General features: G+C 35.9%; 2 protein-coding genes and 1 long non-coding RNA gene across 3 annotated transcripts; all 3 read left to right on the top strand.

The window, feature by feature from the left end:
* The first annotated feature begins 2,006 nt into the window (after positions 1-2,006).
* Positions 2,007-4,946, top strand: LOC124451241. The gene is made up of 3 exons (XR_006950387.1): positions 2,007-2,081; positions 2,708-2,838; positions 4,935-4,946. It is a non-coding gene; the product is annotated as an uncharacterized LOC124451241 (long non-coding RNA).
* Positions 4,947-5,681: 735 nt separating this feature from the next.
* On the top strand, positions 5,682-14,133 carry LOC124451143 (protein SMG5-like). Its single transcript, XM_047001775.1, has 20 exons — positions 5,682-5,926; positions 6,549-6,647; positions 6,827-6,950; positions 7,020-7,167; positions 7,253-7,342; positions 7,419-7,508; positions 8,138-8,216; positions 8,295-8,420; positions 8,942-9,010; positions 9,367-9,608; positions 9,892-10,332; positions 10,562-10,768; positions 10,994-11,172; positions 11,443-11,499; positions 11,567-11,659; positions 11,733-11,786; positions 11,922-12,075; positions 12,211-12,382; positions 13,047-13,328; positions 13,402-14,133. The coding sequence occupies exons 1-19, from the start codon at positions 5,838-5,840 to the stop codon at positions 13,294-13,296; spliced, it is 2,763 nt and encodes a 920-aa protein (XP_046857731.1). The 5' UTR covers positions 5,682-5,837; the 3' UTR covers positions 13,297-13,328; positions 13,402-14,133.
* A 2,860-nt stretch (positions 14,134-16,993) lies between these two features.
* On the top strand, positions 16,994-25,570 carry LOC124452222 (transducin-like enhancer protein 3). Its single transcript, XM_047002808.1, has 20 exons — positions 16,994-17,381; positions 17,493-17,593; positions 18,269-18,332; positions 18,722-18,766; positions 21,509-21,571; positions 21,660-21,734; positions 21,843-22,014; positions 22,277-22,284; positions 22,399-22,483; positions 22,589-22,638; positions 22,729-22,911; positions 22,980-23,101; positions 23,170-23,222; positions 23,520-23,542; positions 23,645-23,896; positions 24,007-24,072; positions 24,144-24,453; positions 24,529-24,652; positions 24,837-25,017; positions 25,084-25,570. The coding sequence occupies exons 1-20, from the start codon at positions 17,358-17,360 to the stop codon at positions 25,189-25,191; spliced, it is 2,109 nt and encodes a 702-aa protein (XP_046858764.1). The 5' UTR covers positions 16,994-17,357; the 3' UTR covers positions 25,192-25,570.
* Positions 25,571-26,375: the final 805 nt, after the last annotated feature.

Here is a 26,375-nt window from a genome sequence, read left to right as displayed (position 1 = left end):
ACCTAGAAATTCATTTCGAACAAAGTGATTAGACTGATGGCTTCGGTCAGACGACTCCTTAGCTTATACAAGCGTAGAAAACGAAAATTTTGAAGTTTGTTTTGAAATAATGTTATTCATTGTCGGGTTCGACATTCAAAAACAAATATCTTTCAAAAAAACAGTTCTTTTTCCGGATTAGAAGTCTGATAGCTGGCGTAAAGACATTGTAGGTAAAATAATGACTACCAACAGCTACCAACAGCAACCATCGAATTCGGAAACATTTACTTTAGTTTTTAGTTCATTCCCAGACAAATTGTCACATTTTTTTGCTGATGGGGGCCTGGGTTCCACGAAAGAGGCCTCTCGCCCCTCAGGCTCCCTCCCCTCCATGGTTTCGATAATAAGAGAAAACGGTATATAGCTCTACGTCTCTCTCCGAAGTTTATCCGAGTTATTCATAAGGCTCGCCCAAAGAAGGGTAGAAAACAAGAATTTTATGTTTAGATCAAATTGCTTTTTATCTATAGAATTCTGCTCATATTTATGTAATGGCAGCCTATCCATGGCGATATTACGTTTTTGTTTCCACGTTATATTGTTTATTTTTTAATAATGTTCAAGGTAAATGCGTCATAGTTGTTATTTGACTGACGGCGTTTATATCTGTGTATTCTATATTTAAAATTGTCATTGACGATTGTGTGTAAATATTTGTATGCCTTTCAACTGTAATTTATTGCTTTCATTTTTTTTATGCAATTGTTTGAATGGTGTCTTTTAATTTGAAGGTAGAAGTTAAAATTGCAAGCTGTGTACTGTTTAAATATTCAGGATATATATATTTTTGCTCGAAGAATGCTTGGAACTAAACTGTTTTGTTTCCCCTCGTTGATGACTTTTTAATTTCCTTTTGCAGTAGTTTCCGCAGTTTCATTTTTGACGCTTAAATCCGATGGCTCTATTCAAGTTGAAGGCAGACCGTTTCAACTTCAGTGTATCTTTGACGCCAGTGACTATCCAGAAATTGATCTTTCACAACGAACAGTTGTATGGGAACGTCCACCCATACGACAAAATCACCTAGGTGTAAAAATTGATGACAATAGCAAATATGGAAACATTACTTTGGATCGAAGTATGGAAAACTCTTGAGAAAGAGAAATTTTTCTTTTTCCTTATGTAAATTATTCTAGAAATTTAAGATAACTGATCAGTGAACTGATCACTAAACAACAAGTTTTAGAGTTCTATAGCTATGTTAATGCATCATAGATTTGTCTAAACTTACACAAAACAATGCATTCAGTATTTTTCCTCCTGAAATAACTTGAACATTTATTAATGAGAAAGTTGCAAATTCTCCCTTTATTGTAACAGTGTAATTGTTTCAACCTTTATATGCTAGGCTACAAAACAAATTAACCAATCATTGAACTACTGCCACCAGTGTTTGTTTTTTTGCAAGAAATCAAACACAACTCATATAATATTTCTATTTTGAATGAAGCTCAATTTTATGATTTGTAAGCTAACTCTTTGTATTAATTGTTCATAGATAGAACATTTTTGAGAAGCACGTTGTATGTTCCTGAACCTCCAGCTTACCTAACATTTCAAACAGCATATTATGAATGTGAATTAGACCCTAATGCCGATTCACAGGTGGACACTCATAATTTTCCCATCAAAGTTTTAAAAGGTATGCATGAATTTTTATACAGGTTTAAATCCTTATTGAATGCCACTTTCATAGTAACTTAGTGTAATTTAATTATCTTTTTAGCAAAAGCTGTGCCCGATATAACAACACCAACTTTAAAGCCAGCCAAACATGAAGAAACTGTCATGTTAAATTGCTCTGTGACTTATACTAATACAGACCCACTTACATCACAATTAATGCTGAACTTGACATGGAAAAACGATATGAAAAAATTTGGGTTCAAAAATGTAAACTATTTACAGGGAACACACACAGTTTCATTCAATCATCCTTTGACTGTGAGAAGCTCTACTGATATGAGTCTATACTTGCCAATGGACATTAAAACGCCTAAGTGATGAACTTCGTGGACAAAGCTCAGTATTTTTAAGTAGTAAGTTTTCCTATAATACATCCCCAAGTGTAAGTTAGAGTTTTCATTGTATATACACGTATTGTGAATCTATTTACAATGGTGAGAGCTCCCATGATTCATGTCTTAAATAAGACATATGTTATATGTCAGCTTGGAGGTTTGCACTGAAAACATATTTTCACCAAGTCTCAACTATAACTAGTTTTTATTTTTTTTATTTTGAAAATGAAGCAATTTTCTTGATGTGTGAGTGATATATGGCTTGTTTATACTGAAATTGGATTATTTTTTTCATACTTCACCTGGTCAATAGTAGAATTCACTCTTGCTATGATAACTACCATCTGAATACATTTTGCTTTATCTTTGAACAATTTAAATGGCTTGAAATTTTAATTTCACTTTGTAAACAAATTACCATGGAAAAACTATCACCTTTGAATCACGGTCAAGATATCGTTAAAAAGCTGCTTGCTGCTGGAACCATTATGATTGCGAGAAATTCAAAAATATAACTTTTCATGCATAAATAGAAAAATAAATTAATTGTATTAATGTTTATAATGGTACAAGCATTCTCACCATTAATGAATGCCATACTTGTTTTGTGCATCAAATAAGATGATTTTTTATTTATATTCAAGTTTTGCCATATCTATTGGGTAGTCAAAGGAAGGAGGTGAAAAAGTTTGCTGGTGATGATGTTACACTTAAATGTGATGTGATTGGTTATCCCATTACTTATAAATGGACAGTTGAAAACGAGCCATCTTTTGTAAGTATGTGAAGTAAGTTTCCTGTTAGTTGTCTATACAATATGTTTTAACTTTATCAAGATTATTCTTAACATTTGCCATTGACTTTATGTTAATAGAGCATATTTAAAGCCAATACAGTCGCTGAAGGAGTTGGGATGGGGGGCATTTATAAAAATACGATGGGAAGGTGGGGGCACAAAACATCTAACTAAGCTGGAATTTTAAAGAAATTAAAATTTATTCTTTGTGTATTTAATTGTAGATCTTGATAAACGATAACAATCAGAAATTCTCGTTGTCCATCAAAGATATTGATTATAAAGATCGTAAAGAATATATCTGTACTGGTGTATTTAGTAACACAACATTAAAGCAGATAATAGTTCTTCGTGTCAAAGGTATGTTACAAGTACGTTAACTTTGTCCAGGGCACAGGATTTCAGGGAAATGGTGGAAAAGCCTGATTCAGTGGCATCAAAATTTTAACCAGACCATTGCTCCACTTCCTTGTTGGGTAGACTATTGCTCTACCTTGCTCCAGTCCATTTTTGGGTAGACCATTGCTCCACCTTGCTCCAGTCCCTTTTTGGGTAGGGCATTGCTCCACCTTGCTCCAGTCCATTTTTGGGTAGACCATTGCTCCACCTTGCTCCAGTCCATTTTTGGGTAGACCATTGCTCCACCTTGCTCCAGTCCATTTTTGGGTAGACCATTGCTCCACCTTGCTCCAGTCCCTTTTTGGGTAGACCATTGCTCCACCTTGCTCCAGTCCATTTTTGGGTAGACCATTGCTCCACCTTGCTCCAGTCCCTTTTGGGTGACCATTGCTCCACCTTGCTCCAGTCCATTTTGGGTAGACCATTGCTCCACCTTGCTCCAGTCCATTTTTGGGTAGACCATTGCTCCACCTTGCTCCAGTCCATTTTGGGTAGACCATTGCTCCACCTTGCTCCAGTCCATTTTTGTAGACCATTGCTCCACCTTGCTCCAGTCCATTCCATTGCTCCACCTTGCTCCAGTCCCTCCAGTCCATTGCCATTGCACCAGTCCATTTTGGTAGACCATTGCTCCACCTTGCTCCAGTCCATTTTTGGGTAGACCATTGCTCCACCTCCAGTCCATTTCCATTGCTCCACCTTGCTCCAGTCCATTTTGCTCCAGTCCATTCCATTCTCCACCTTGCTCCAGTCCCTTTTTGGGTAGGGCATTGCTCTACCTTGCCCCACTCCCTTTTAGGAAGAGCATTGCTCCACCTTACCCCAGTCCCTTGTTGGGCCAACCATTGCTCCACTTTACCCCTCCCCCTTATTGGACCAATCATATCTCCTCCATGCCCAGTCCCTTGTTGGGCCAACCATTGCTCCACTTTGGATCTTGCCCATGTTTCTTGCGTTCTTTGAACGACGAGTTTTTTTCTTGCTATCATTGTTTGTGTGTGGATTGTTATTTGCAGACCCCTAGCACCTCTTTGGCCTTTCCTTGGAATGGTAGGCGAGGCAGTTATCCTTGTTTTAATCATAGTGATTACCGAGCAGTGGAATAAACGTCATAAAGGTATTGTTAATGATCTTACATAGTGTTTGATGTATGAAAACATTTCTGTAAATTGTACTTTTCTTTTCTTTAAAGATAAAATGATGGAAGAAAGTGAGTTAATAATTATGTTATATTGTGATAATGTACATGTTTTGCGGTGTATTTTAGATATTGCAAAGACTGTTCTCGTTCTTTTGTTGTTCATTCATCACTACCTACACTGACACACATTATCTTATTTCTTACATATTTTAGTTAGTGTAAAGATTGTGCGCGTTCTCTGTTGTTCATTCATCACTACCTACACTGACACACGTTATCTTAGTGTATATTTTAGATAGTGTAAAGACTGTTCTCGTTCTCTGTTGTTCATTCATCATTACCTACACTGACACACATTATCTTAGTTTATTAGACAGATGTTTTACCCTGTCATTGTTTCTATAATCTTTTCATCGTTATATCTACTCTAATATGTCGTGTTTTTCAGAGTTTTGTCGGAGCAACCCAGTACTTCATCGCAGCAGGCCTAAATTTTGCCGAAGACAGTTCGAATACTACGAAAGACAAACATAAGTATTTTGATAAAACGCAAAACAGTAACTACTCCGTAAATACTAACAATTTTTCTTGATATTTCGGCAAGAGCTACATTTCATCAAAAATGAGATCTTTTCAAAAATCATAATTATAAATCTCGTAATTTGACATGGCAAATTTAATGAAAAAAAAATGACTATTTACGAAATGTCTTGTTAGTTTTGTGTTTTATCGAGCACTTAGTTTAGCTTCTACTGATTACAATTTTGCACAAGAGCATTTACAATGTCTTGCTGTCATATTTATGAAACAGTTTACTGAAGTAAATCTTCGTTACCATTTTAGTCGTAATGGTACAATGTGAAAACTTGACTTACATACAAGTCGATTGTGTGGTGTATTTAAATTGCTTGCTCAAGATTAGCAGTGCTTCCATTAATTTCATTGAACTTTTAGCTATCATAAAATCAGTTTGTATGTGGTTTAATGCTGTACAAATGTAGATGACAGAACTTACTGACAAGTTCAGCCTTGCACATATCTAGGTAATTATTTATAATTTTACAATGAGTAATCGGATGGTGATTTTCGTGTAAATTAACTTCATTGAATGTTTTAAACCATTTACTTTAACTTCATTAAATCGAACTAGATCTATCTCCACTACAAATACAATTACAATGTCTTTAAAATCGTGTTTTTATTGATTAATCGAACCTCTTTTAAAGCTGCAGTTCCTAGATTTTGTACCTAACGTCATCGTGACGTCAAACATTATGAACGATGGAAAAGAGTAGGGAGTAGGTTAGTGGTAAATATGGCTATTCAGTTGAAAATGGCTGGAATTTTGTCTTTCTTGAAGAAATATGTCGTTTGACTACGCTCTTTTCTCGTTTTTTTCCAAATATTATGAAAACCTTGAACATAATGCTATCGTAGGATGGAGGAACCGGGAGATTCCAAGGAGAAAAATGATGAAGGTTCGTCAGAAAACTCAAACGAAGCGGAGAAAGCGCTTCGACTTTTCAGGTACGTAATCTACATTGGAAACTATCGATGTTTCAAGGTGTTTTAATTCCTCCTATACATATCCTGTACTATATTATTTACTTATCAAAATAGTAAGTATGAATTTCGCGGCCATAGCTATCGGTTAAATAATATTTCTCCCAAAGATAGCCAATGGTTATCATTCATATATAGACATAGTTGCTTGACAAATCAAGTGGTCACAATTTCTCACTTTGCAGAAAAAAATTCAGCTAAATTGATCAAATACTTTATATTGGTGTGCTAGAATCTCAAGATAATTTCGTTTACGACTCACTTTCGTTATTTTGAGATGTTTTTTCTTGTCAAGACGATCTGTGTTAAAGCGTTATAATAATTCTTTACTCCTTGAAACAGTTTTTTTGTGTACGGCCCTCTTTCATTTAAATGTCACTTTCATTTACTTAACTTTTCAGAATGCTTCAAATTAGGGACATTTTGTTTTTGAAAGTGACATTTCAGACTTACTAAATTAAAAGTTTTGCATTAATTAGATAGCATAAGTTGCTCTGCTACCTACCTAAACAAACTTTATATATCGTTTCATATTTGAACTAGAAACATGTTTTAAATCATTATAATTTGTGTATGTTTTATCCAGATCATCTGTTCAAGTAGCTCAGAAAATAGATAGTCAAATCAAATCTTCCTCTTCATGGCAAGAACTCTTTAGTTCTGATGTCATTTTACGAAGGCAAAGGTGTGTATTAAAGATGTTACCATGGCAATGTATGTTAAGCATTGAATCATTAACTTTTCTATCGCAAAAATTAAAAACGTATAATTTCATTTTGGAAAAGATAAATTTGTTTTAAACTTTGCTTCTTCACGTTGTCCAGTTTGTGTTGACTCAAAGGGCAATGATCTTTTTCCTTTTAGACTTCGGGACAGCTGTGAACTTTTATTGTTTTCGTACCCCGAGGATTATGGTCGTAAATCCGAGGAACTTTTATGGAGAAAAGTTTGTTATGACATTATTCAAAAACTGAAGTACTTTCGAAAGGTATTTTTTGCTTTCTGGATCCGGATACTGTCAATATGTGTTTCAATGATATTTTATTATTTTTTATAGAAAAGCATTGATGATGCTGACCTCTTGACTGTGTATCGTTCCCATCTGCGATCGGCCATGACTTTATATCAACATCTCCTTGTCAAAATTCAAAACATATCAAAAATTAATCTTCGTGACTTCATAGACTGGCTGCCTACTCTTCAAGGTTTTGTATATAAGTACATGTTTATTCAGGATAGGCCTTAAAACCTGCTTTAATGTAAAATTTTAACTTTTCTTCTCTTTTGAAGGGCTTGATCATGACGTAAAAGGCAAACATCTTCGGCAATCGTGGGTGTTTTCTACTTGTCAAAGAATTCTGATTTATCTAGGCGACTTAGGTAGTAGTTCGATCATTGTTCTATGAAAGAAATGAACATGCAAAATGGTTAATACCCTTGCCTAATTTCTCTCTAGCTCGATATCAACAAGAACTTGATGGAGAGTCAAGTCGTGATATGGCTGAGAGATTTTACCACCAAGCAATATTTATTGGTCCAGATTTAGGTATAACATATTTGACTAATGCATCGCTAATTATCCACTTGTGCTGTCCTGTGTTCCTTATCGTACACTTATGAAATGAAGAATAACCTAGAGTAGATCAATGCTCATTTGACAGGAGGGGTGCAAATTTTTCAAGGTTTCAAGGGGTGGAACTTTATCCTAGCAAGAGTTGCTATTGTGAATTATTAGGCTTACAGATGAGTGAACCTCATGTTGACAGTGTTATAAGCTTTTTCAAAATTTTTTGTTTGTTTTTTGCTAATAAATTCATGTTTAATAATTTATTTCAATTTTAATGCTTCAACACAAACGTGCATGGTAGTGTTTAATTGCAAATGGTGGTTGTGCATAATATGTAATTGCCTTTGAAATAGAACTTGAACTTAGTCTTGCTGTACATAGCCTCATAGCTTCATAGCCTCAAGCAGTCATGAACATTAATCATCCGCAGTACGTAATAGCATTTTATAATTTTGGAGGGTAAGCACCCCCTGCACCCTACCCTCGGAAATCCCCCTGAAAATAACAATATTGATGCGACCATATTTGACAAGCAATTATATGAACCTCGTTGACTTCCATTTCATGTTTTGAACATTTCCATCTTTCGCATTATTTTACGTGTTTAGGTATGCCGTATAACCAGCTTGGTACATTATTCTGGGATCACCGTTATGGTTGTAGGTCTGCCTACTATTATTTGAGATGGTAAATATTTACATTAATTATCTCTTTGGGGAAAGTCGTAATTCTGCATTTCTCGTAACTTTGTGTGTTTTATTTCAGTTTGATGTCTGGGTCGCCATTCGAAGGAACGGAAGGCAATCTTCTTCGTTTGTTCGAAGAAAATCACAAAACACTTCAACAACAGCAACAGGCATTAGTTGCAGAAATGGCAGAGAGTAAAGTCAGGTAATCTTAGTTAAAGTCCTTTATTTTTATGTTGTCACGTGTTTGAGAGAGTAGAAGGATGTTTTGGAAGATCTCGCGTGCGGTCGATTGGCAACTTTCCAAGAAGATCTCGCGGACAATTGGTTTTGCAAGAACCGTTAGTTAAATTTTCATCCCTATGTGACGGTCTAGATGAAAATTTTCATCCCTATGTGACGGTCTAGATGAAAATTTTCATCCCTATGTGACGGTCTAGATGAAAATTTTCATCCCTATGTGACGGTCTAGATGAAAATTTTCATCCCTATGTGACGGGTCTACAATTCTAGATGATTGAAATACTTTTTCAGTAATGACAGAAGTGTCTTAGTTATTTCCTACTCTGGGTTTACCTGGAGGGAGGGGTTAGGAACTCTTCTTTTTTCTGTATTTCGGCGATACAATGCCTAACGAACTTTTGGTTGTGAAAATTAACGATTTTACTGAGATAATTAACTTCTTAGTGAACGTAACACTGATCTTTAATTTTGTTTTTGATATAGGCTCACTGCGTCCAGTCGTTTTCTTACGCAATTTTTATATCTTCAAGAAATATTTTACAAGTCGATAAAGTATGAACGGTTAATGAGTTCTGTTTTTAACGTTGTCTGGGATGGCGCTAGAACGTTCATTGAGGGGGGGGGTGTTTATTCATATATTCAGTTGTGCCCGACTAACTTCTTTAGAAAACCAAATCACTTTCAAAAGAAATCACTCGCCTACAACTGAATATACACCCCTCCTCCCCCACAATTAGCGTTCTAGCTCCGTTCCTGAACGTTGTGTTTAGTTTTATACAAATTACCGTCGTCAGACATTAAATATCGTTCCTCATCAGGAGGTCTGGATAGAAAACCATTAAGTTTTTTTCATCAAGCCATTTTTTCTTGTGCATAACTAATCGTTTTTCTGTATGTTCAACTTGCAGTTTAACTGCCGAAGACTTGGAAAAACTGACGAATTTTATCCTCCAAGAACTAGACATGTCGCTAAATCATACATACGAAATTACAAATCAATTGACAAAAAAGACGATGGCGGTTGATAAAAAAACATCTTTGAAGTCTTCACTAAATGAAGAAAGCAATGGTGAACATTTAATGGACACAAGGACGTTGGTTGAAATGCAGGCTTTGTTGGTCATAATGATAGAACGTATGAAAATAAAAGGTTTGTACTATTCTATACTACAATGGATAACTACATATATCTAAGCTGTGGGTATTACGGTACTATGCTATACTATGAAGGATAACTACATATATCTAAGCTGTGGGTATTACGGTACTATGCTATACTACAATGGATAACTATAGCAAAGCTGTGGGTATTACGGTACTATACTATACTATGAAGGATAACTACATATATCTGAGCTGTGGGTATTACGGTACTATGCTATACAATTATGGATATTGATGTTATGACAAATACAAATGTTTAAAAATTTCAGGTTCTATTCAACTGCCAGACGCTCATTCTTTCTTCATGAAATTTCTAACGGAAATCATTCGTCATTTATTCTCTAACTTGGAGACTTCAAAATCCACTGGTTCAGTTGTTAATCAACTTAACTCAAATGGCTTTATCAAAAATGGTTTCACCCCTCTCCGTGATGGTAATGTTTGTTCCGACGATAATATGGTGATGAAAGCAAAACTTTTAAAAAAGAAACTGCTGACACAAAGACGTCGCAGGCGTCGCCATAGCACTCTGAGTGATAGCGGTTCTGAAGAGAGTGAGGATCATGAGGGGGTTAGCAGTGATTTAAGCGAAGGAGAGTTGGATGATCTATTGAACGAGGCATTAAGTGAAGATGGCAGTGACTTTTCTAGTCTTTCTGATGACGAATATTCAGACAGTAAAAAAATTGTCAACGGTGAACATTCAGCAGGTAATTAAGTTGTCTTCTTTCGTTTTTTTTTTCTCTTCAAACTTTTTATTGCAGTACAACATCCTGTTGTGTGGTATTCACAATGTTTATAGGTATTGTGTATCCCTGAACATGTACTTGTATGTACTTGTATGTGCTAGCTTTCCACTCTTCATATACTAGTGGCTAACGTATCTCTCTATGTATTTATAAATTACACTATATACAAATATTTCACTCTGTATTTCAGACTCCATTTCTCCCAAAAGCGTTCCAATTCGTCATCATATCTTGACAAACGTAGTTAAAGAAGATCTGCTCATGGTTCTTAAAATTTCTCTTGATTGGCTCCGACTCAATCCTGAGGTGGTTAAATGTCCCAATTCGGCAGCCATGTTCTCTCAACTTGTCTCACTTTTGAACATTCTACCAAAACAAGAAGAAATATATCGTATTGGTGAGTGTTGTCGAAGTAAATAGTGTGTGTGTCCACGTGAACTGTGTGTGTTGTCCACGTGAATTGTGTTTTTATTCTCCACGTGAATAGTGTGTGTTGTCCACGTGAATTGTATTTGTTGTCCACGTGAATCGTGTGTGTGTGGTCTGTGTTGATGTCGGGTATTTTTTCATTTTATGTGATTTATATTAATTTTATTTGCTTGGGATTTTTGTTATTGTGTAGGAAAATCCAAAGACAGCATCTTGCATGACATAATTGACGAGAATGTTGACGAGTCCTGGGTACAAAAGTATGGAATACGGGAAGATATTTCCCTTCTCGGTTTTAGTCCTCTGGCAAAACTTCACGGCCGTTTGGATTTTTTCTGGTGTAAAAACGTAAAGCACAGGAAACTGCGTGAGGTATTACTTGATGTTAGTATTTGTGTGAGTTTTTAAAAGTTAGTAGGTAGGAAGTACTTGGTGTTAGTGTTTGTGTGAAGTGTTACTTGGTGTTAGTGTTTGTGTGATGTAGTACTTGGTGTTAGTGTTTGCATTAGAAAGAGAAATAGACCGTAAAATGTGAGAATTATCTTGCAAGACATTTGCAGCAGCAAAGGTTTCATTGATGTTATTGCTAAACTATTTACATGTGATTACCAATTGAAGATTAAATTTCAATTGTTATTGCAGGTTGTGATTCGCTTGCAAAGTATTAAAGCCAATTCTGTTTATCTCGCTTCTCTGGAGGTACTTTACTGTTAGACTTATGCATACTTTTTCATTTCTCAAAGTTATCTCAACTTTTTTTTTGTAGAATGTTACTTTTGTTTATGACAGAAAGTCTGATGTTTACTCCACAGTTAAACCAACTGCCGTAAATGGAGAAGTTGACAAGGCTCACGTGAAGGTCGGCTTTTCATTGTAGATGTTTTTTAAATATGTTGAGGTTATTTACATAGGTATTCGCTCTCTCATTACAGGAAAATGAACGTCGAACGAAACTTATGAAGACTATGGCAAAGCAACGTTTACAAGTATGTATGCTTTATGCTTACGTGATTATTTTTGCTTTTATTCCCTGCATTGAACATTCGTGGAGCTATGCTCTTCGTTGTGCTTAATAAATGAAGTTTGTGCGATATAATATATTTTCCTCTTTATGTTTTTAGTCTGAGGTGGCGGATCTCGAAAATAAAGTTAAATCCCAATCGCTCTCTCCCAGTCCTTTTCTCATTCCGGATGCGCCCACGATCTGCGCTCAGCTGCATGTATTACGACAACTTGTGAACACACGGAATTTTGTCATTGTTGTTCCAGTCCAAGGTAGTGTGGAACTTTTCTTTTTGGTTAAGGAAAATTTACGATGTATTTTCTTTTCAGTCTATGTAATGAATTACAAATATTTTAATGTTCACGAGCACTGTGTCGAAATATCGTTTTTGTGGCGTTTTTTCTCAGTTATTCAGGCTTTAGACGAGTTGAAGAAATTCAATCCCGGTGCGAGAGAAGCCATAAAGTATTTGGAGCAAGAATTGAAAAAGGGAAACCGTTGGATTAGGGCTCAAAAAGAAAGTGAAAGTACATCAACACGAAGTCAAAAACGTGGTAAACAGGAAGAAATATCGATATGGTGAGCATAATGCTAGTGTCTTTGGTGATTTGTGATTGGTTGTAAGTCTTTCTTAGCACAAAGCTATTGTCTACGGTGATTTGTGATTGGTTCTAAGACTTTCTTAGCACAAAGCTATTGTCTACGGTGATTTGTGATTGGTTCTAAGTAGCTACATAAAATATGATTCAAAATAGCAGTTAAATGCTGTTCAATTTTTTTCTCAACAAACACATCTTCGTGTAAAATATTATTGTGTATTTGTCTTTAAATTTTGTATATTTATGAAGCAAACCACAATTTACGTTTCGTGTTTTAATTATGGTTAAGTTGTTGTTGGAAATTTGGTTTTGAGTTGAACCACATTTGATTGAACTTTGAATTGAAAATAGTTGATGATGTCGAAGAGGTCTGAGTACGTGCGTAAATGATCGAGGCTATTTTCAGGCAGAGCTTATAAAACGCAAAAGATTTTATGCGGTGTCGTTACCGCCGTAAATAAATTTTTAATTTGTGTATTTGATGATTTTAAGTATTATTGAAGAGTTAAGTGCGGTTATTTTGTAGCAAGCGACGTTGCAATGTGGAAAAAATCATTGCTTTCTGAAACTGAATTGCCATTTCTTCTTTTTAATTTGTATCTTCCACTTATTTCTGGTTATACGTATTTCTTCATTTCTTTTAGGCGCTTCAACCAGGTCGTCAACTGCTGTTTGTATTTTATGGAGCAGTCAGGACCAGGCCTGGTTACGTTGCTCACTGATGACGGGGATATTGAGACCTTGAAAAAGAAGTCCGGTCGGGGAAATGCCGCTATCGCTGTGGGAACAAAAGCTACACCTCAAGCCGTGGAACTCGCTCTTAAGAACAACATCAACGTCCAGTCGATCAAATCATTTCGAGCTCAGTGTACTGGCAAAAACTCGGTGACGTAATGAATATATGAGTAAGAATATATGGTATAGCGGTATGTATTATGGTATGGTGTGTGTGTGAGCCGTTTTGATGAAATTCATATGATTACGTCATACTTTCTTAAGGTGTTTAATTACGAAGCCCAATCGAAATTCTCCGAAGATAAACCGACGTGTGTTAGTGCTGCTGGTACGAATATAGTGGGCTCTCTCTCGGAAGAATGACCTCACTTTGCCATATAAGGAAAGATGCTAGCTGCAGATTTTATTATTTTCAAGTTGCTAGCCTAATCAAAATTGCACTTTGAAATCTGCACTTCCCTTTGGTGACCCAAGCTATAAATGACGTACAACAAATACCACGAACCTCGCAGCATGTAGGAGAATTTGACGACCGGAGAATGTCTCCTTTATAGTGACAGGATTGGTTGCCTTGAAGATAATTTCATCGGTGGATTCTTTAAAAGTCTGTGCTTGTAAACATAATCGATAATAGTGAATGTATTGGATAATCTTAATTCATCATTGTATTGGATAATCTTAATTCATTATTGTATTGGATAATATTAACTCATCATATTGGATTTTCTCGAAAGTAGCTTAGTTAGTTTCCATGGTTTGAATATAACGTTTTTCTGTCCTTGCTTTATTGTTCCTTTCCCTAGACTCGAGTTGAATTGTGTGGCGTTAAAATGTTCGGACTTTGTTTATCGTGGCTTTGTACTATGTTAGAAAGTAATTTGCTTGTCATTAGCCTTGTTCATTATAGTCTATATCACCTAGTCTATTGTGTTTGTAGTATGTAAATTTAATGTAATTGTCGCTGAATTTTGCGTAAATATATGATTTTTGTCTCTATTTTGTGTAAGATTGATGTTTGTGAGGCCTGAATGCGAGTGCTAACTGCCCTGCTCTGTGATATTTATTCAACAGAATTAGGTAACAATTGTTTAAAAATTACACAAATTAATGACATTTTCCAGTAACCTCTAATCCATCTGCATAACTTCACAATTGACGTAGGCTTATTACCATCCTGTACTATATCCTTCAGGTTTCCTTGAAGAAATTGTTGACATGAATTGTAAATTATTTCTGCTTCGAGAGTTTAGAATTTCATATAGATTGCATGCGCTTGAGTAAAGTAAAGATTACGTTCATAAGTTTTCTTTTATCAAGCAACTAGCCAATGTCCTCATACCCTTCATCAACGACAAGGTCGTAAAGTCATCTAAAATATCTTTTTCGAAAGGAAAATGCCATAAAGAGATTAAGCCTTAACAATCTGTTGATTGATCGTGAAAATCTCCATTTACCAGCCATGAATGCTTGGCATGCCATATTAATCCTGATGGGGTTTTACTCAGTTCTTCAGGAAAATACTTATCCAGTCATCAACTAATCTTAATCATTTCTTCATACCTTAATGGTCGTTAGTTCTTGTAACAACATAAGAAAAACTGTAGAAATTCAAACCTCTTTGAACGTAATAACGACTCGCACAGTTTGGAGTATTATGTATTAGAATTCATTAAGTCTTTGTTTGTCTTAGTACACGCCTTCAAAATTCGTGCCTGTCATAGACTTGAGAGTTCTCTTTCATTTGCATCTTCCATGTTTGAACTTGCACACAGCAAACTTTATTTTTGTTTGCACAGAATTATGAGTGCGAATTAAATATTTTGTTGTTGTCGGCAAGTGATGTTAGCATAACCACAATCTAACCAAAAATATACCTTTTTTTGTACAATCTTCACCGTTATCACATACGGTAGTATTTGCACTTTGCGGTGTTAGGTTCATCCATTAAACCTGTGAAATAACATGAAAGATTAACAACAATCACGATTCTTATTTATGGAACAATAAGATAAGAAATCAAATTTGTGGTGAATAATTTGTGGCGAAAATCTTGGTTGTTTTTCACAATTTATTGAACTCTCTTAATGTGAACAGTTCCCTTCTTTGGAGTCCTTCAACAATTTGCAAAGTCAATTTGAATCAGTCCATCCACTTCCGACATGGGCCAGTGTTTTACAAGATAAATAATAGCTGTGTTTACTGAATGCAGACCCACGTAAGCTTTTTGAAATCAATATTTGCACAAGTTGGCAGACTTGGCTAACATTAATATTGAAGATTTGTTGACATAGAGAACGTTAGCTGTACACACAGAGCCAAACATCAAAGGTTTTCTTCATTTTCGTTTCTTAATAAATCAAATTGGACATGTGGGCCTTATCTTAATATCAGTGTATAGTTCCTAAATATGCAGATGTTCTCGTTGAACACGGCCTATTATTGCCGTTTCTGAAAATTTTGAGTGAGACAACGATAAACAGCAAATGTATACTTTTACCCACAGCAAAGTACAAGAATATCTTGCCCCAAACGTTGCCTATTTTACTTGGATCTGTGGCAAAGCTTTATGCAGTAAGTAAGTTAAACGTATTCTAAACATATTTTCAACTTATCATACTTCGTCATAAGAAAGTATTTCACTATTATTTGGTGCTATGGACACCGTAATACATCCTTTCTCATTTTAGTCATTTAAATACTGGAGAATCACGTTGCTTGTCCAATGTAAACATTCGTCATTAATCAATGCAGAAAACGTTTCTAATCTAAACTGCAAATTCCATGATCATAACTTATGTTCCTATTTGTTCCGTCGTCAAAATTAAACTTTTCTCGCAGCAAACGTAAAACCGTAAGTATATTTTGACGATTTATTTCCAACATATCTTGCAGGATGTGAAAACACCGGAACCAACATTCGCGATATTTGGTTATGACCAAAATTCTTTACGTATTGCAGTGTATCTATGTGATACTAAGCTTTTCTTCACTTAAGATAATCTTTAAAGAGCGACTAATTCCGTTTTTGTAAAAACTTTAAAACAATAATTTCCTTTAAGACCCACATCCTGTGCTCGAGTGACAAAGAAAAATGACGCCATGAAAAATAATAAGTTCTTTTAGTAGTTCAAGAACAATCTTGAAATATCACTTTAACACGAAAGTATCCGTTAGTTGGAAATGCACGACAGTACTTGCAAATTTTGAGAAAATTTTGTTAAATATATTCACAGTGCTCTTTGGATATTATTGGTTAGAATTTTTGTTTGAAAACAATGTTCCATTAATAAGACTGTTTACACTGCGCATCGAAATCTCCGGGATGATCAGAAAGATTTGAGTCTTTATATGTCCCTTGTTGATGTCTATTATTGACATATATTGCCCTCAGCCGAAGCCCTCCAACAACGATTTAGTTCTTGCGGCTTAAAGAAGCGAATATTCAATTTGCAACTTTCCCAGTCACAAGGTGTTGAAATTTTCGTACTTCCCTTTATTCCACTGGGTATTTTTTTTAACAAACGTTGCCCTCTATTGTTTTTACAAGTGTTAAAATAGACGCACTCGGCGTCTTTAGTATTTTGTATCTAAGTAAGAGGCGTTAACCAATGGTATTGTCTTTCCTATCCCACGTGTGTTTGAGTGACAGCAGTTGATTATTAAGCACGCTATGACACCATGATCTTATTAACGCTTCCAAGTACAGGTGTTTTGTGGGCGATCGCACCATTTCATTGGCTCACGGTTTTGCACGAAAGAGTTCCCCACGTGGGATATTTTCGATATGCGCGTAATACTGGCCATGTTTGATTGGTTTTGACTACAGGGCCAATAAATATAGATTAAACAGTTTCCATATATGGAACGGAGTTGAGGGTGTTATGCGATGTTGTGTCGCTTGCCTTCGCCGCGTGTTTTCTCAGTTTTTGCTCGACTGATTGTGCTGTGGTCGCTGTTAACCTTACGGTGTTTAAAATCGAGTAAATCTACGGAGTTTTCTTGAAATCGCCCTTCCTTAATACGGCTTCGTGATATAGGGGTCTGTCGTTTGTACTAAAGACGATTACGATTCGTCGACTTGATCGTGATTGGAAAAATCTACATAATATTGTTGTTAATGGAATCGTGTTAACAGATCTCTACAGGCATTGGATATAAAGACATACAATACTTGGCTCGAACGATTCCCATTCGAAAGTCTTAGAAGAAGAAATTTGAAAATGTATGGAGCAAATCGTCACACGGTCAGTGCATTTGTAAATGTGATAAATGTGTCAATTTAGCTTTCGCGAACATTTAAATAAAATAAATTACTACTTTTCTTAAATGAATGCATGTGTATATTCACATTATAGACACCACACACTCCGTCCGGTCAACCTTTTAAATTCACTGTTACTGAGTCTTGTGATCGCATTAAAGAGGAATTCAATTTTTTACAAGCTCAATACCACAGGTAATGTGAACGTTTATTTGTTCATCAGACTTGGAAATTTAATGTCGTCAACGTCAACAATGTTTAATGACACAAAAGTATTTTTTGCGAACATAGTGAACAGAGATCATTGTTAAACTATATGTGCTTTGTCAACTACTGTGTATTCAAATGTGATTGCAATTTTTGCCGTAAGCTTTACGGGTCCATTTCAGCTTACATAAACAGTGCCAAGCTATTTAATCGATTAACCTTAAATTTGAAAATTCTAAACTGCGATTCGTCTGTCTTTGATGCACAAGTCTGATAACAATTTAAATCGAAATAAAATATTATTTCAGATTCATGGAATGAATAGACCTTTTTGTTCATTACTTGATCGTTCATTCATCTGTATTACATACGTCAACTGTTTGTTAATGCGATTTTCAGGATTTTGAAGTCTGCTCAACTATTGAAACTGCATCTTGAGTAATACTACATATTATAAATGCTTATTTAATATCTGCGGGCACCAACAATTCTTAAAATATTTTTGTGGCTTTTTGACGCGTACTTGCGTTTTTATAATAGACGAACGTCTTTGTTTCAGTCTTGCTCTGTATGTCAATTGTCTATCGCAGTGCCATATATGATATTAATCCCATCAGTTTTGCTTTCAACATTTTATTCATGCGAATATGTTGAATTATATAGTTTGAAACTTGAGTGCGAAAAACTTGCCAACGAGAAGACAGAGATGCAGCGACATTATGTTATGGTGAGTTTAAGAATTATCGGAAGTTTTTTATGTGCTTGAAAACACAGAAGGAACTTTGATCATCAATTACAGTGTAAATAACTCAAAGTAGGGCCTCCTCGTGTGATAATGGCACTTTGGTGAATTTAGAATTCGTTTATCTATGGCATATGTTGACATATTTTTATGGCTCTTTGCGCAAACGTTTCGTTTTTCACTGTTCTTGCACGACTTTCATTATGAAAAGATATTTGTTTTTTTTTTGGTAATTCACTGCGAAAGCGTTTGAACCGCAGTTATTAATAAATACTCCCCGATACATCAACGTATTGTGGTTTGTGGTTTGTCTTGTGTGATATAAACACGAAACAATTCGTTTTAAACATTGTCTATCTTGCTTCCTCTTGTAGTATTATGAAATGTCTTATGGACTGAACGTGGAAATGCACAAACAGGTATGTTTTGTTCAATATGGAAATATTCTTTTCTTTCAATTGCTTCAACTTTACATGTTTATGCGTTATGTCGTGTCAATGTTAGAATTAATATTTTAAAATGTATGGTTTTATAATGCGGCTTCGATTTAATGATCAAACATTTTCTTTGTTGATTTTTCAAGGGAAAATCCATTCCGCTAAAATTGCCTGTTGTAATGCTTCATTATTTTAACTATCAACTCATTTCCATTCAACATGTACAATATTAATCTTCTTTCTTGCACAACCCTGCAAGCGATTTATGGCTCTGGACGTGTTGTCAATATGTTTTTAATTACTGCGCATACTTAGTGGCGTGTAGGCGATGACAGAAGGTTTTGACCATAGCAAAATCCCACTTAAATTTTGGTCAAAAGAGCATCTTAACATATTTCGTTGTTTGGAGTTTTATTGTTACAATTGTTGTCATAAAATGTTCTAATTTCGTTCTCATTGTTTTGAAACAAGTGCAGTAATCTCCATCTTATTAAGTTCAACCCAGTTTGCGCATTCGAGTAGATTGTTTAAGTTTAGTAAAGTCTGGTGCATTGTTGCCGAGCTGTTGACAGAAAAAAAGTTTTTGCCGTGTTTGTTTAAAATCACGTTATTTTTTCGAGATGAATTCAACGAACAGAATCAAATCAACTGCTTCACCTTTTTGAGATGAAATTTTATCCGTGCGTTCAATGGATCGCCTATCTTGATCAGTTCGAGAGCTTTTTATTAGATGTAGAAATTCAACTCAACAGTAACTTGAGAGGATAAGAATCAAACCCATTCATATGATAATTTCCCCTCAATAGAATGAAATAAACACCTAAAAGCGGTTAGTCGACGATCGCGTCGTTTTTATGGGAAAGGAAGATTCCAATAAGTGTTGATTTAAACTTCCATTACGTTGTTTTACTAAGAATTCACACAATTGTAATAAAGAAATTGTTAAAGGAATTCTAAAAATTTTTCCTATCGAATCATTTCCTTTCGCGAAATTAAGTTTGAAGTGATTTGTTGATATTTTGATGAATGAAAATCAGCGTAAAGGCCACCTTGGTTAAAAATGGAAAGCTGATGAAACATCTTTTATTGTCGTCCCATCAGATATTTCATCGTCTCAAAGCTCCGCGTTGATTGAAAACACCAAAATCACATTAATTGTGAAATCTGTTACACTTCGGCTTGTGGTACATCTGTCATCGTTTACAAATGAATGTTTTTTTAAGACTTTCGTCTTTCTTAAGTCCTTCATCATAAATATTTTGCATCCTGCCTGCGTGATACAGGCGTATAGACATGAACTATAATTATTAACCTTGTAACTTTTTGTGTGACTTTACAACCACCTTGTGGCCTTTATTAAACACAAACTTCATTCATCTTTGCGAACTCTTATCACTACAAACCGTCTTTTCGTCGTCTTTAAGTGACTGTAAATATGACTACATAACCTCCTCATTTTTCTACATGAGTACATTCTTTCATTAAAATCATTTCTCACTTCAATTTCTCATCTCGCGCTAGATTTGTGTAATCTCACTTATTTTCATTATCTTTTCTTTAATGGCTTCCAGGCCGTGTTTTCCCATGTCTCTCCTTTTGCTTCGCTCTTAGTAACATCTGCGATGTCTGATTATTTTACTATTATCTCCTTAATTTCATGTTTTTGCGAGTAGAAACTCGTCATTCGATATTTTCTTACTCTTAAGTACATTCGACAAGTGCGAGTTGGCGAAAATCGTAGAAAACGACTCCATGCGCGTGGAATGCACAATTTTGGATTTTATTTGCTGGATCAATTTGCTAATTGAATAAAGAAGTGATCTGCGATTAATTGGAATATTATCTGAAGATTACTTCCAGCTATTGTTAGTCTGTGCATGCATCAATTTTATCACCAAATGTGCGACGTTTCTTGTTTACCTTGTGAGCGTCTTTAAGACGAAAGGAAATTCTTTGTCGTTTGAGCTTGTTTTTCAATGATTCTTTCATCGGGTGTCTATTTCCATACTATTTAATGGTCATGTTTATGGGATTACCCAGTGCTCAGCGGAGACTACATGACGGCAAATTTTCAGTAATTGCTCGCAGGCTATCAACGATAGTCAGTATCTCTGCTTTTATCGAAAACTTAACGTCGCTAGCGGGCAATACTGTATTGGAAACATTTTAACCGATTAGTGCTCTTAATTTTACTGGAATTTGTTGTTGCTATATTCACTAAATCGATGAGAATGACAAAGCTATAGCCTAGGAGTGCGTTCTTTTCTTAAAACGTAACAGTTATCGAAATCTACATGCGTGAGCTATTTCCATTGACATACTCTTTATGACTGTGTCCTCAGGGCGATTTTTCATTAATTTTTCCAGAGCCGATAAAAAGCTTAGCCTGATTACCATTTGTCATTTTGTAAAATCTTTATAGGTGTAAAGTCGTTTAGCGTATCCGATCTTCTTCACGTCAAGCAGCTTTGTTCCAAAAATATTTATTTTTAAACTAAATAATCCAGCATATTCTAAAATGGGAACATTATTTTTGGACATTTTTAAACTCAATCTTTACCCGAGAAGAAGTGACACGACAAACAAAAATTGTCAGTATTATTTAGGGAGCCAAAATATAGGTTTATTGAAAACCTCATAAAACTTGGGTCGTGCCATGTGCTACTAAGGAAAGTAAGATAAAAAATCAAGCGATTAACTTTGTGATGATTTCTTTGTTTCTAGACCGAAATAGCAAAACGACTGAACGCAATTTGTGCTCAAATCATCCCATTTTTATCGCAAGAAGTAAGTTCGATGCGAGTCGTGTCAGGCTCTACTATTCTAGACACATAAATTTATGATTGTCTCTCCTTTATCCATGACATTGTTACAGCACCAACAACAAGTCGCGGCTGCTGTCGAACGAGCCAAACAAGTTACAATGACAGAACTAAATGCTATAATAGGAGTAAGTGTTAGCTATATTTCATATATATATATATTGTCATTTGAGAGAATCTCCAGTTGTCTATAGAGCTGCATCTAGAATGCAATAAATAACCAATCGTCCATTTAGCAACAACAGTTACATCAACAAGGCCTGCCTCATATACACCCTCCACCTATATCTTTACCTCACCCAGCTGCTCATCCACCGCACCTGCCTCCAGGTGTTGGGAGCGTGATCGAGTTGTCAGGAATGGTACCGCCACATCTTCCTATGGTTCCTGGAATCAAAGATGAGAAAGGTCTGCAAGTTTTATATCGAATCGCCCGCTTGCTAACGTTCAGTAGCACGCTTTTCATACGTTCGCTTAAAGTAATCATTCAAAGCTTGACTACCCCTAGACTCGAGAGGTCTATCTATCCTTTTACTTTTGAGTTCTAGTCCTCAACAGTCTATGCACGCTTTAGAAAACTGATATCTCAGAAGATGTTTGAATCGAATACGATCTCATAAAGATTTTTTGTCTTTTTTTATGTTGTTGGACGATGATTAAATGAATTTAGATCATCCGGTAAGTACCGCTGCGGCAAATGTTCATTTATTATTGAGATTAAAAACTTGAGGTGTATTTCCGTGTTGCGTTGCAACCAAAGGATTCATTTAGACGAAAATGTATACTTTTCAGCATTCGATGTCGCCCTTTGGACCTTCTTCAAGAGACAAAATCCGACCGTCCGAGCATTCTTCCCATGATAGTGATGATGGTAAAGGTAGTATTGGAAAATATTTTTGAGTGTTAAATGTTTTTCTTCGAGAACCTGCCTCCATGATTACTATAGCTCATACATGAGTTTATTTTGAAAACTTTTTGTTAGGATCGTCGTCAAACGCCAAACGCTCTCGTGATCGTAAAGACTCAGATAGGGTACGTATGTGATTTGGGATTATGGGATTAGTTGGCTAAGATAATCGTCTTTACTTTAGGCTTGGATTAAAATAATCGTCTTTACTTTAGGATCATGATAGCGATGGTGATAAAAGTGATGCGGAACTGGTAGTCGATGAAGATGCATCATCTCCCCCCGGTTTACCTAATGGCGACCGTGAATCACCCGTACATGAAAAGAAAGCGAAGAAAGAGGAAGGAAGTCCACACAGCATATCCTCTAGTTCATCAACTCCCTCAGCGAAACATAAAGTACCAAGATTATTTTTTGGTGTAAAATACTTAACTCTTTTCAAACTCTTCCGTTTATTTTTATATAGTTATCAGATAAGAAAGCATCATCTCAGTCGTCCTCGTCCCCTGGTCGGGTTGTCTCGTCATCGTCCGTTAGAAGTGCCATGTCATCTGGACCATACTCCATGATGAGTCATCTGTCCAATAAGTAAGTACGTTATAGATAATATATTATGAGAAAAGTTACTTTAAATGATGCCTTGTTTTCTACTTAAGTGATATCGGAGGCAGCTCCTATCCTATGTTGCCCTCATCAATGTCCCCAGGAGGTAAGAGGTTTATCACTTGTTGTACCATATAATCCACTGCCCGTCCTATTTTTAAAAAGATTCGTTTGAACTCAACGCGAAATCTTGTCGGAGTAGGACGATATTGAAGATTTACAGTGATCATAGCTCAGAGAACTGCCGTGGGCTTGCTCTCTGACACACTGTGAAACAACAATAAATTTCTGTTTGAAAGTGAATCAGTTTTACCGATAATTGTGCTTCGAGTAGCCCCCATTGTGAGATTTGATCTCTGAAAAACATTAAATGAACTATAGCTTCTTTTTTCTGTTTTTTAAGGAATCACTTATAGAGCTGGAATGGTTAGTTTGTAAATGATTTCATTTTTCTTCACGGTTTGGCAATCCACATCTTCGTCTTCCCGGCCATATTACTGTTAATAACATCGACTATTTATCTTTCAGATTGCTTCTCCTATGGACAGTTCAAGTCGTATGACACATTCGCCAGGTTTGCCAAGCTTAGCGAACGGAAAACCAACGTATTCCTTTGATGTATCTAATGGACAAACAAGGCCGATGCCTTTTCCTCCAGATGTTCTAATGGATCCAAGCATACCGCGTCATGCAAAACAAGTAAACACTTTGAATCATGGCGAGGTCGTATGTGCCGTTACTATAAGTCATCCAACAAGACATGTGTATACTGGCGGGAAGGTAATGTTTGTTCTTCAATTGTTTAATACCCGACTATCGCTGCTAAAGTAGAATTTATTATCAGATAATGCAATATCTATATTTATCTAGTGTATTGTTTATTACAATAGGGCTGTGTAAAAGTTTGGGACATTGACCAACCGGGAAAGTCGCCCATAAAGAACTTAGAATGTTTGGTAAGTTCGAACAAGACTTTTGGTACATTTCAATAAAGGACGCTTGATGATTTTAAATGTTTCCTTTGTAGCGTGATAACTACATCCGGTCTTGCAAACTATTACCAGATGGTCGAACGTTAATTGTTGGTGGAGAGGCAAACACGCTTACGATATGGGACCTAACTTCGTCGACGATAAAAAGTGAACTAACATCGAACGCTCCGGCCTGTTATGCTCTTGCAATAAGTCCTGACTCAAAAGTTTGTTTTAGCTGCTGTAGTGATGGTAATATAGCCGTTTGGGATCTTCACAATCAAACCTTAGTGAGACAGTTCCAAGGACATACAGATGGCGCTAGCTGTATTGACATATCGCCTGATGGAACTAAATTATGGACAGGTTAGTTGATGTTTCTTTAATCGAGAATGTTTGCGAACACATCGAGTTACTATATTAATGTTTCTGTTGATGTAGGTGGTCTCGACAATACTGTACGATCTTGGGATCTTCGCGAGGGTAGGCAACTACAACAGCACGACTTTAGTTCGCAGATTTTTTCACTTGGATATTGTCCCTCTGGCGATTGGCTTGCTGTCGGGTGAGTCTTTGGACATATAGCGTCTCTTCACAAGACTAAAACACGTTTTTATTATTTTTAGCATCTGTAATCTTTAGCACAAATATACATCCTATAGTTCAGTTATTCGTCAGTTTATTTTCTCTACCGTCCTTTCATTGTTTCGTACTGAAAATATGCGTGATCGTGTGTTTTTATATTGTAGTATGGAGAACAGTTATGTTGAAGTTTTACATCAAACCAAGGCTGATAAATATCAGCTTCATTTACACGAAAGTTGTGTATTGGCATTAAAGTTTGCCTCGTCAGGAAAGTGGTTCATTAGTACAGGAAAAGACAACATTCTTAACGCGTGGAAAACGCCAATCGGTGTCAGCATATTTCAGGTATGCTTAAAATGTGAAATTAATTCATTTGTTAACTCGTAAAAATTCTTTGCTTTGCTTTTGAAGAGTAAAGAGTCGTCTTCTGTGCTAAGTTGTGACATCTCAACTGACGACAAATACATAGTAACAGGTTCCGGTGACAAAAAAGCGACATTGTATGAAGTTATGTACTGATGGGGTTGATCTGAGATAACACGGTTCATAGTGTTGTCATGATCCCAGAGTGACCACCACAAGAACCTAGATGATGTCACCACGGATGAGAATAGAAGATGCGACAAAGACATGATTGATGAAGTATTGCGTTTATGAGGAGATAGAGCGCACTGCGAAATTTCTTGCGCTATGAAATGTGACCCACCGACCAGCCTACGGTAGATGTGTAGATATTTTTACCATAAACGATTCGCCTGGTTTAGATTTTAAATTTGTATTTATGTGTAAAAGAAGGTTAAGCGAGTCGAAAATATTTATATCGTTAGCTAAACACAAACGACATTCTTACGAACTTTGTAAATATGGTATGAGTCCAATTTTAAATTTTTACTTATGACTCGTCCGCATTTGGTTCATAATCTACGTATTTACGTTTGGGAGGCTCAAACACCTTACATAGATAGATGCCAAGTCTCCAGTTTTCGGCTGAAGCTTCGAGCTTTCATTCACAGAATGCAGGATCTAGAATGTGGGGTGTATAATGCAGGGTCTAGAATGCAGAATCTAAGAATGTGGGGTGTATATTGCAGGATCTAGAATGAAGAATCTAAGAATGTGGGGTGTATATTGCAGGATCTAGAATGCAGAATCTAAGAATGTGGGGTGTATATTGCAGGATCTAGAATGCAGAATCTAAGAATGTAGGGTGTGTATTGCAGGATCTAGAATGCAGAATCTAAGAATGTGGGGTGTATATTGCAGGATCTAGAATGCAGAATCTAAGAATGTATGGTGTATAATGCAGGATTTAGAGTGCAGAATCTAAGAATGTAGTGTGTATAATGCAGGATTTAGAATGCCGAATCTAAGAATGTAGCGTGTATAATGCAGGATCTAGAACGCAGAATCTAAGAATGTATAAATTGGAATTCAGAATCAAAGATTGCTGGATGCTAGGATCGAGAATATAGGTTCTAATAGAACTCAGATTTTAAAAGTTTTTTTGATCATACCTACCAAATAACCCTAGCAAAGGTACTTACTCAATCTCCAGGGAGACACTCTCTACTCCCTACTTACACTCGCATTTATGACAGTGTAAACTTATATATATAGTGCAGGAGTCACCATTTTATTTTGGTGATAGCCGGGAGGGCACATTGTATATACACTTTGTATATAGTAAGTTTTGTTTATTTGAA

This window comes from Xenia sp. Carnegie-2017, unplaced genomic scaffold (assembly GCF_021976095.1).
Source record: "Xenia sp. Carnegie-2017 unplaced genomic scaffold, XeniaSp_v1 HiC_scaffold_13, whole genome shotgun sequence".
Lineage (NCBI taxonomy): Eukaryota > Metazoa > Cnidaria > Anthozoa > Malacalcyonacea > Xeniidae > Xenia > Xenia sp. Carnegie-2017.
The sequence above is the reverse complement of the archived record's forward strand: the minus strand, read 5'-3'. Positions and strand labels throughout refer to the sequence as shown.